The following is an 11,548-nucleotide window of genomic DNA, read 5'->3' as shown; positions in this document are numbered from 1 at the left end:
TGTAAACAAAAAAACAAAAATAGCTTCCTGATATTTTTTCTATCTCTCAGATATAGGACAGACACAATCAGAACAAACTTCCTTTCGTTTGTTTTACTATCTGTTGTACCGTGTAGTGAATCTGTTATTCGATGCGTTTCTATTGGCTAATAGTAGTAATGCCAAATTCAATGTTTCATCCAATTTATTTTTATATATTTTGTTTCGATAAGGCATAGACTTGAGGGTTAAGCTCTAGAGCAGGCTGAATAAATAGAATAATAATACGACTATGTACGACTTGCCTTCAGCCAGCACACCTAATAAGAAGTATGTAAGACATGTAAAGTTGTGCTTTGCTTCAGCAAGCACACCTAATAATATGAGTATGTAAGAAATCTAGTGCTTTTCCTTCAGCAAGCACACCTAATAATAAATATGTATGAAATCTAGAGTTGTGCTTTGCTTTCAGCAAGCGCACCTAATTAAACGGGTTACTGTTGGAATTCCTTTTCCAATTCCTGAGTTCAGGTTTGTAGATATTTCAGAGCACCTGCGGAGTTATGTGTGTGAAATATTTTCACTGGAAGGGGTTCAACTTTGAGAGAAAAAAACTGCGGTAGCATTACGCCATTCTTCCCTCTTGGAGAAAAAATGGGATTTAAACAAGTCTCTGACAAGATATCTAGCAGAACAGTTGGAGTTTAACGAAGTCAAGTTTTCCCCTCTCAATGCAAACCTTTTTGGACAACTGTTGGCTATATTGGAAACCAAGACCAGCAACAGGACATTTGCATCACTATGGTACTGAATAGCGGATCTGGGAGTAACGGTTTGTATAGTGTATTTTACCATAGAATACTAAATTCTAGTCCACATTTTCACTATTCCAAACTTGTTCATGTTTACTTATTTCAAACGGGAAAAGCCTGTGCGCATTTCTCCCTGGCAAACATTCAAAGGAAGATCAGAGGATGAAAGTCCTGAAACGTCTCCCTCTTTTATTGGGGTGTTGGACTCTCTTATACCTGGAATTTATCCCAGTGTCACTGAGCCATACCGGGACGGCACAGCGCGCAACCGAGAGCCGAGGCAAGGAGCACGCAGGCGGAGCAGGTAAAGAAGCCAACCCGGGAATCACCTCAACTGCCAGGTCTACGGTAGGAAACTACGGCGTAGCGGGTTGGAAGTCTCCGAGCGCTGCGAAGATCACGCGCATTAGGACAGGACCCCCGCTGATAAAGGGCGAGGCAGCCACAGCAAAAGCTGTAACATCAGTGTCATCACCACACGGCGTAACGGCGAGTAGTGTTAGTGGAACTATCAATTTGGGACGCAAGGAGTCTGCGCGCTCTTGGGTACCCGACGGGGATGCTACCAACGCAGCTGCTGTGCCTGCTCTCATGGCGTTGAACGTGCAAACACGCAAAGGCGGAGATACGCTCAGACAGAGCAAAGGAAAGACGTTCCCCAGAGTTGCAACATCAGCACGAACTGGACAGCATAGAGTCATTGCTGTGCAAAAATACAGCGCTCCGTTAGCCCAAAGGAGTGCCAAAGCAACGGGCAAACTGAGCGACAGAGACCTTCCGAAGCACCCATTGGTGACTCCGCACGACTACATGTTGTCACTGTATTGGTCACTATCCACAGGAGAGGTGAACACCAGCGTGTTGCACGAGGCTGGCATGGCCAACACCATCACCAGCTTTGTGGATAAAGGACAAGGTACACTTTTGATGCCATAAAAACAATGAGTGCTATTTAAACAAATTGTCTTATAATAAACGTTAAAACATCTGCATTTACTGCTTGCAATGTCACAATGGCTTATGGATCAATGGTCCAATAAAGTAGCTGTTTATTTCTGCCAAAGAAAATAGAATCATTATGAAGATTGAGGCTAAATTCCGAATATGCTTAATTATCTTTAAAATGGAGCATTTTGTTATTTTTTTTAAGAAAACACAACCAAGAGACCAGGTCTCAGAATCAATTGGAGCTGTATGCCTATGCTCATCAAACCAGCCTCTATTAGAGAGGTAAAGTCAAACTGAAAAAGCAAACTTGAAGCTTAAGTCAAAAGGTTCCCTTGCTTGTGTAATGTGGCCCAACATAGGTTTCTGGCTGTTTGACATAATATTTTTTTTTACCTTGGTCATGGGTCTGTCACACTCTCAGTAGCCATCTGCATAGCCATTCCATCAATGATTTGCAGCCTCTAAAATGTAAATAAATAGACCATCGGGCTTCAAGTGAAATTAATGGCCTCAATGTAATATTTTCTTTAGTGTTTTAAAACTTTTTTTAAATGATGTTTAAATGACATTGGTTGAATATTTCTAGCTGCTAAAGATTTACATGTAAAGCACTTAATGTACTTTTAATTTGTACTTTATTTGTTTAACGTGTCCTCAGCAAATTGTTGGTGACCTTCATATCGGGTGAACCGCTTAGAAATTACAGGGTACCAAAAGTATAGGGACAAATTCACTCATATGTGTATTCAAGTAGTCAACCATTTTATATTTAGTCCCATATTCTTAGCACGCAATGATTACATCAAGCGTGACTCTACAAACATGTTGGATGCATTTTCTGTTTGTTTTGTTTGTGTTTCAGATTATTTTGTGCCGAATAGAAATTAATGGTAAATAACGTAACGTATCATTTTGGTGTCACTTTTATAGCAGAAAATAATAGAATATGTTCATAAACACTTATACATTACTGTGGATTCTACCATGATTATGGATAGTCCTGAATAAATTGTGAATAATGATGAGTGAGAAAGTTATCATACTCTCCAAAAATGCTGACCTCCCCTGTTATTGTAAAGGTGAGAGGTTAGAATGTCTTTGGTGTATGATATTTGTGCGTTTGTAACTTATACTCATCATTATTCACGATTCTATCAGGACTCTGAAACACAACCAAAACAAACAGCAAATGCATCCAACAAGTTTGTAGTCTCAAGCTTGATGTAATCATTGCGTGCTAGGAATATGGGACCAAATACTAAACTTTTGACTACTTTAACACATTAGTTAATTTGTCTCAATAATTTTGGTCCCCTAAAATGAGGGGACTATGTACAAAAAGTGCTATCATTTCTAAGTGGTTCACCCGAGATGGATGAAAACACCCTCAACTTAAAGCTGACAGTCTGCACTTTCAAATCCAAAGTGCTGGACCACAAAGCCAAACAACAAAAAATGTGTCACCCTCCAAATACTTTTGTAGTTCACCGTAGGTTTTTTATCTCAGGTGGGGCTCCTAAACCCAGAAGTCACTCCACATTGACATAGCCAATTCTCCACCCATTCTCTATCTTTTGTATTGTTCCAGTGATTTTTGGTCCACTCTTAGCAAATGCCATATTACATAGTGGTAGGTCCACTGGTAAACAGCTGCATTTCGACATTAATTGTCTGATTATACTTCAATGTGGTCTGTAGTCTGCAAATGTCTGGTTTTAATGTACTTTCAAACGCGTACTGTTCCTGGATGAAAATCCTGGCTTTCATTTGTATATGGCCATGCTTTCCCTCACCAAAAACAAAGAAAACATTATCTTACCTCCTGTGCGTTACCTGAGAAGCCACATTAGCACATTTTATTCTTACCCTTGACTCTGTCACCTTCTTTTACAGATGACCGTCTTCTCCAGCTGAGAAGACAGAAGTATAACTTCAACATCAGTTCCCTGGAGGAGGAGGGGTTACTGGGTGCCGAGCTGCGCATTCTCAGGAAAAGACTGGCCGACCCACGCAAAGCACTTTCTACTGGCAGAGTTTTCTGCCTGAAGCTTTTCACCTGTGCAGCAGGTAAGCAGAAAGCGACACTGCTCCAAACTCGAACCATCGAGGACCACAATACGCCCAAATGGGAAGTGTTTGACATTTGGAAACTATTCAAGAATTTCCACAACACCGTCCAGCTTTGTTTCGAGCTGGAGGCCTTGGAACGAGGCCGCCCAGTGGACCTCAGGGCAATGGGCTTCAGTCGTCTGGGCAGGCAGACCAAAGAGAAGGCCTTTTTCCTCGTGTTCGGACGCACCAAGAAACGTGACTTGTTCTACAGCGAGATCAAAGCCCGGTCGGGCCACGACAACAAGACTGTGTACGAGTACCTGTTCACCCAGCGCCGTATGCGCCGAGCCCCCACCACCCGTGGCAAGAAACTGGCCAAGAACCCCAAGCCTCGTTGCCACAGGAAGCAGCTACATGTCAACTTCAAGGAGATGGGTTGGGATGATTGGATCATTGCCCCACTGGAGTATGAGGCCTACCACTGCGACGGGGTGTGCGACTTCCCCATCCGCTCGCACCTCGAGCCCACCAACCACGCCATCATCCAGACGCTCATGAACTCCATGGACCCTGACTCAACTCCGCCCACCTGCTGCGTGCCCACTCGCCTCAGCCCGATCAGCATCCTCTACATTGACTCAGCCAATAACGTGGTTTACAAACAGTACGAGGACATGGTGGTGGAGTCCTGTGGCTGCAGGTAGCAATGGACAAAGGATTCACCTGAGACCTTGGTTTTATAGTTCAGCCAGATCCCCTACAAGTCAATGGGACTGAGTTTTATTTTTGGAGTAAACAGATTGGTTAATAGTTGTTAGGGAAATATACTTTGAAAGCAACTGACATGAAACTAATAACACAAATCACTTCCTGAGACCTTATTTCATGAGGTGGTTAAGGAATAATATGTACGTATCCAATGTTTGGCAAGAGATGTGAAACTGTTTCACTACATTGATCTTCCCAATCCATGCTATTTTCGCAACGTATGAATTGATGTAAATGTTTGCTTTTCATAGTGATGCACAAACATGTCAATCACTTTACTGGTCACAGTTTGAACACATTGCTCATTGTTAGTTTAGGATCAAGGAAACTATTTCTTGTATCGCAGATCATTTAATGTATCTCACTGTTATGTTAAAAGTTGCATCGCTTTGAACTGCTGTTCCGTGACATCACTTGTTGGATACCTTCACACCTATCTCACTGCCCCTTGCAAAGCACTTGAAACATTGGATGAGAACATCTGCATGCATTCCTGTCAAAATGTCTTGTTTCTCTTGGAGCAATATGATGTAGCTTGACCATTTCCTTTAATTGAAATGGCAATACCATTGGCATGTGCACATCTCAAACTGAACTGGTGGGGTTTGGGAAAGGTCATAAATGGTTTGTTGCACACAAATAATATCTAACAGCTTAAAATCCAATTGAAGTATTAAAAGCCCATTGATGAAATGTCAAAGATACCTTGATTTTAAGACATGCAAGGCCTTGTCACCTTCCACCGAGTTGTTTGTATTCATACAGTGCATTGAAAGTATATTTTGATACAGATACACAAGTACAGTAATTTTAAAATATCTGTCCACTGTTCCAGATTTCTATGAAATATTTACCAAAAATGAATTACAATATATATTTAATAGAAGGATGTTAAAAATCTGCCTTTCTCTGTGCTCCTGTTTGGCCTTAGTATAAACAGATTGTTTTGGACGTATTCCGCTTAAAAAAAGCTGATTTTCCAGCTCAGCCAATGAGACGCTCATAGACTTGGATATTCAAATTAGCTACCAACTCCACCTGGGGCAGGACTGCATGCACTGCCTAGCAGTCTTGCCTTTAATTCTTTCATCTTTTTTTTTTACCGAAGGCATGCTGCCTGTAGTCAAATAGTAGGCTTTGGATGTATTCAGGATTTTAAACACACGATGGTACTACTACACTTTACTATAACAGCAAACTCATGTAAACTCGTACATCGCCTTGGTCCGTACAATTGCCCTTATTTTTGCGCCCCAAAAACGTAAAACTTCCAAATCAACTTTAATGTCAATACCATTGTAAAGCACAATTTCTCCCATTTTCACAGAATCCATTACATGACCTAAACACTGCCCGTTTCTGCATAATTCAAGCAAGCAATGAGCCCTGTCGGGTCTTTTTAAAAATGGCGGGTGGGGAAGCGAAACTAATGCGTGATAGTGAGAAGGAGAGATGTCGTGTGGGAAAATTACTTTTTTTCCCACTCAATCTGTCCAACTTATCACCTTATCGCCTCTAAAATGTAAATAAAACACTACAAAGAGTTTATCTAATGTGTCATTCCAAACCTATTTGAAGGTTTTTGTCGAATTTGAATCGGGTTTTTAGGGCGGTGCTAAAGTGATCTTAGAAGTAAACAGCGGCTTTGAGAATGACGATCGCATGCAATGATGACGCAATAAATGACTAGGTATCCCCCTTACCCCCATCACTGTCCATTTCTTGATTTTAAACGGTGAGAGAAATGCTACACCTGGTGGAGAGAGATTGTAAGACAGAAATAGTTGCTTTATACGTGCTGTACGTTACGAAATGACACGCCACGATGTAACAGAGGATCCGTTTTTAAAACTTTTCTCCAATACTATAGAACCATTACCATGTCGATCAACGCTTGAATAGAAACCTAGTTCACACCCCCGATTTTGAAGTCAACACAGTCGCTACAGTTCCATTAGTTTTCTTTGTAGCCTCGTTTGAATGTTGCGGTTGTGCACATTTGTACGGAATGGGGTGAGTTTACTAGCTAGACAACAAGTCGTGATTGGTAGTAGCTCAGCCAGCTAGGTAAATAACTGCTGCTACATATATTAGTCAACAACAGCTAACTAGCTTTCCTCTTGACAGCCAACTTTTAGTTATAAACCACAAAATGTCAAATAGAAGTGAATGGTGAGATGGTTGTTGTGTGGAGGATCTGCTTTGGCTTGCTTTAGTATTGGCTAGCCATCTAGCTAATCTATCCTCGATAGCTAACGTTAGCATGCTAGCTTACTGCTTCAAAATAGCCAGCAGGCCAAATATTACAAACCACATAATTTGAAATAGAAGTGACTGGCGAGATTGTTGTTGTATAGGCTTTATCCTTTTTGCTAACACTAGCTGTGTATTGTTTGGCTTGCTAGCTAGCATGTGTGCCCTCCTGAGCATGTGTCACCCCTTGTCTCCTTCTCCCCACCAGATCATTTTTGGGGGGTGGGGGTAGGAAAAAGCTGCTGGACCAATCACAATTGAGCCTGTCCCTGCCAAGGATGATGTCCTTCTCCAAGCATCTTTTAAAATGGTTTGTTTCAAAAACACGTTTGAGATGGTGTTTTACCGAGTGGTTTTTCTATCATTTATGCGTTGGCCACGACTACAAGTAAAGGATGAGTCAACAACATTATTTGGGTATGACCAAACAGAATATGAGCTTTTAAAAATGTCCACTGGACAGTTTCTTTTAAGATGTACACTTCAAATAGATAAAAAATATATATATATTATTCTGATTTTGAATGAAATGATCCCATGTTTGTAAATAAATGTAGATCATGACTTTTGGTGGGAATGTTTGTTTGCAACTGAAATTCATTGTGAATGAAATACATTTCTTTGAAGTTGCCTTTGTTAAGTGTTTACATCAACATACCAAGCTTAGCCTACAAATAATGATGCAATGATGCAAATTTCTAGATTGCAATTGTATTCCAGCAGCAGTTAAACACTAAGGTTGTTTTGGGCACCTGAAATAATGTCCCTTCACAGCTCGGGTCTGAAATCACGTTTCAATAACAACATTGATAGCAGACCTAAGCACACATGGAGCCAGGAATGGAATATGCAAGTGACTGATCTAAAGCTTATATTATACATTGACAGGTTTCTAGTGACTTAATTTATGAGAGTTGAAAATAACAAATTAAAAAAACAATTCACTTTTACAATACAATGTCTTTTGAACTCGTTGAAGGAATGAATTTAGACATGCAGTAAACCCAAAGTAAACCACCTATTTCTCAAGACCAGATGCTAGAATATGCATATAATTGACAGCTTAGGATAGAAAACACTCTAAAGTTTCCAAAACTGTCCAAATATTGTCTGTGAGTATAACATAACTGATACTGCAGGCGAAAGCCTAAGAACAATCCAATCAGGAAGTGACCGGTTTTGAAACCGTTGTCTTCCTATGCACCCCTATTGGCCACTGAAAGGGATATCAACCAGATTCCCTAAAGGTGTCTACAGCATTGTGACATAGTTTCACGCCTTTATGTTGAAGAATGAGCGTAAACGACGACATTGCGTAAGTGGCCAGCTGAGGGCCCTCAGAGTGATTCTTGCGTAAAAGACAGATGTAGTCATTTTTCCTCTCGCTCCTACTGAAAATCCAATTGTCCTGGTTGATATATTATCGAATAGATATTTGAAAAACACCTTGAGGATTGATTATAAAAAACGTTTGTCATGTTTCTGTCGATATTATGGATATAATTAGATTTTTTTTTCTGAGTTTTCGTTTCCGGTGGATTTCTCAACACAACGTGACAAACAAACGGAGGAATTTTGGGTATAAAATGATCTTTATGGAACAAAAGGAACATTTGCTGTCTAACTGGGAGTCTTGTCAGTAAAAACATCCGAAGATCAAAGGTAAACGGTTAATTTGATTGCTTTTCTGATTTGGGACCAAGCTTCCTGCTGCTAGCTGGATATAATGCTATGCTAGGCTATCGATAAACTTACAAACGCTTGTCTTGCTTTGGCTGTAAAGCATCATTTCAAAATCTGAGATGACAGGGTGATTAACAAAAGGCTAAGCCATGTTTCACTATATTTCACTTGTGATTTCATGAATACGAATATTTTCTTGTAATATTTTTTGACCTTTGCGCTATGCTAATTAGTGTAGTTGATGACAATTCTCCCGGATCCAGGATGGGTAGTTCTAAGATGTCTTAACTTATAAAATCAAGTTGAATCAGCTATGAACTATGTGTTTCCTCAACTTTCAAATTAGATCCAATAAGTCTAATGAACTAAATGAAGACAACAGTTGCCTTGACTTTAAATGTCAAGTCAGGATAACTACAATCTGTACATTAACTTAATTTACAAGATTAAGTTAAATTGGCTAAGAACTTTTAAGTCAGAACCAAGATGTCAAATCAGTGGTCTGTGCAACTGCCTCCGGTGCACATGTACTGTTGTGTGGGTTTGAAATGTACTCCTTGGTCATTTATAGGTGGCGGGACATTTCAGGAAGTGGCTTGATCAAGACCGTGCTCTGGCAGCTCCTCTACTGCATTCAACAGCTTCCATACAGGAGTAAAGGAGTAAAGATGAGTATCTCCTTTAAAACAATACAACCACTAGCATGTTATTTACCTACTTGGTAACCTACACGGTAATAATAGTTATTGGGTAAGTTAACTTAACAAGTGCCTTTTTTTTAAATAACCATAACTTTTCAGCACAAGTATAGTGAGGACATTAGCCACTGTTACATGCTAGCTTGCTGGTTAGCACCGCACAAACTCCATGTTAAAATGGTAGTTTGGTTATATTTAGAAAGAAACTGATATTTGGCTACGTTTGGCAAATAGTATTTTACTATATCCGTTTAAATCGGATTACTTGTGCAATTCTGCTACATGTAATGTAGTATAATTGTAGCTAAGCTTGCTGTTATCATGCTGTTCAATAGTACCGCTCTAGCTAGCAGCACACATGGCGCCAACTTGCAGACATGCTGACTAACTTGTCATTAGTTTGATAACCTGTATGACAGTAGCTTGCTACAAAAGCCAACTGTTGCCACTGTAGCTATGCTTGTAGTTATCATTACTATTAGATTGGACAATAATGAGCTGTTATCAGTTTATTTTACTATTGTGGTTGTATTCGGTGACTTGCTAGCCAAACATCGGATTTAGTGTCATGCCCTGACCATAGAGAGCCTTGATTCTCTATTTTGGTTAAGTTGGGGTGTGACTAGGGTGGGTGATCTAGGTTGTTTATTCTATGTTGGCCTAGTATGGTTCCTAATTAGAGGCAGCTGTTTATAATTCTCTGATTGGGGATCAAATTTAGGTAGCCATTTCCCCACTGTGTTTTGTGGGATCTTGTTGCCTGTGAGCACTCCAGAACGGCACATTTCGTTGTTAGTTTATTATTTTGGTTGTACAAGTTTCACTTTAAATAAATTATGTGGAACTCAATCTCCGCTGCGCCTTGGTCCGTCTCTCCTCACGAACGTGACATATAGGCAAGTGTAGCGAAGTAAATTCTCCAGGGTATGTTGTGGCATTTAGGTAGTATGATGTTAGCTAGCATTGCCCCATCTAGCATAGTGTTAGTCAGGACCCTTAGGACACATCGCTGAATTTGTGCAAGTGCTGGTAAGTTAAAGTGCGGTTAGTTAGCATGACACTAGATAGCACATCTGGTTGGAATTGCACATATAGTACAAAGTAGTACAAAGGAAAGATGCTTCTAATTTGTATTGGGTTTTATAAACCCTTCTTTTTCCAGTATATATGATTTAAAAACCTAATCTTGCAAGTTTTTTTTATTTAACTTAGGCAAGTCAATTAAGAACAAATTCTTATTGTCAATGACGGCCTAGGAACAGTGGGTTGACTGCTGTTCAGGGGCAGAACAACAGATTTGTACCCATTGTTAATGTGGTTGTCAATGTTAAGGTCTCATCCCCAATATTTGGGGCGGCAGAGTAGCCTAGTGGTTAGAGCGTTGGACTAGTAACCGTGAAGGTTGCAAGTTCAAACCCCCGAGCTGACAAGGTACAAACCTGTCGTTCTGCCCCTGAACAGGCTGTTCCTAGGCCGTCATTGAAAATAAGAATTTGTTCTTAACTGACTTGCCTTAAATAAAGATAAAATAATATTGGTGTATTTAAAAAAGTAGCAATTATCAATACACCAAAACGTAGGTAATAAATGTACAAAAGAGTTTAATGTCAATATAATCAAACCTACATCTTTTTCAAGACTGTCCATAAGGTGTTTTAGCTCCATCCCTCCATCACTCTTAGCCCGGTGGAATTCAAGGAGCTTGGAAAGATTCCTGTCCAGGCCTTCATAACATGTCTTCTTGAGGTCCACAGACACCAGTCTCATGAACTCCAGTGCAACCTGTTTGAAAAGCATCACATACTAGGGGAGGAATTTTAGGGACAAGGCCACTATGCCTTAAAGGGGTGCCTAAACTGCCAGTGCACCAAAACAATCAACCAGGGCACCGTTACCCAATCAGGACTTATTTTCTGAATCTCTTCTTGCATATAATCCTTCTTGATGAAAAGTACTGCTTAACATTACAGGGCTCAGAAAAATTACAGATGTCACATTATACAAGCTGTAACTGTGGCGGCAGGGTAGCCTAGTGGTTAGAGCGTAGGACTAGTAACCAAAAGGTTACTAGTTGACATGTTTTAAAACAGTCAATTGTGCTTTTGTTGTTAGTGTTCCAATCAAAAGAAGAGCGGTTGTGCGCCAAGGCTTGCCGTACTTCCTGTGACAAGACCCTACCAACTTTTTGAAGACGTGAGGTATACAACCCTACAACATAACCTTATGCTCTCTAACCACTCCCAGGAGTGACATTTCCTATGAATGTTCCTATGAAAGTCTGTCGCCATCTGAAGTGATTATAACACACCAACTACAGTATATAAGGACATCTATTTTAGCAATGTTTTATTTGTT

At 40.2% G+C, this 11,548-nt stretch overlaps 1 protein-coding gene across 1 annotated transcript; it reads left to right on the top strand.

Annotated features, from left to right (window-relative positions):
• Nucleotides 1-672: 672 nt before the first annotated feature.
• LOC115143650 (growth/differentiation factor 5-like) lies at nucleotides 673-7,376 on the top strand. The gene is made up of 2 exons (XM_029684127.2): nucleotides 673-1,707; nucleotides 3,633-7,376. Exons 1-2 carry the CDS (start codon nucleotides 954-956, stop codon nucleotides 4,493-4,495), a joined length of 1,617 nt encoding a protein of 538 aa, XP_029539987.1. The 5' UTR covers nucleotides 673-953; the 3' UTR covers nucleotides 4,496-7,376.
• The last annotated feature ends 4,172 nt before the right edge of the window (nucleotides 7,377-11,548 follow it).

This window comes from Oncorhynchus nerka, linkage group LG15 (assembly GCF_034236695.1).
Source record: "Oncorhynchus nerka isolate Pitt River linkage group LG15, Oner_Uvic_2.0, whole genome shotgun sequence".
In the NCBI taxonomy this organism is placed as follows: domain Eukaryota; kingdom Metazoa; phylum Chordata; class Actinopteri; order Salmoniformes; family Salmonidae; genus Oncorhynchus; species Oncorhynchus nerka.
The sequence above is the reverse complement of the archived record's forward strand: the minus strand, read 5'-3'. Positions and strand labels throughout refer to the sequence as shown.

Coding starts and splice junctions, on each gene's coding strand:
- LOC115143650 (XM_029684127.2), top strand. CDS start 954: ATGAAAGTCCTGAAACGTCTCCCTCTTTTATTGGGGTGTTGGACTCTC. Junction 1,708..3,632: donor CTTTGTGGATAAAGGACAAG/GTACACTTTTGA, acceptor CTTCTTTTACAG/ATGACCGTCTTCTCCAGCTG.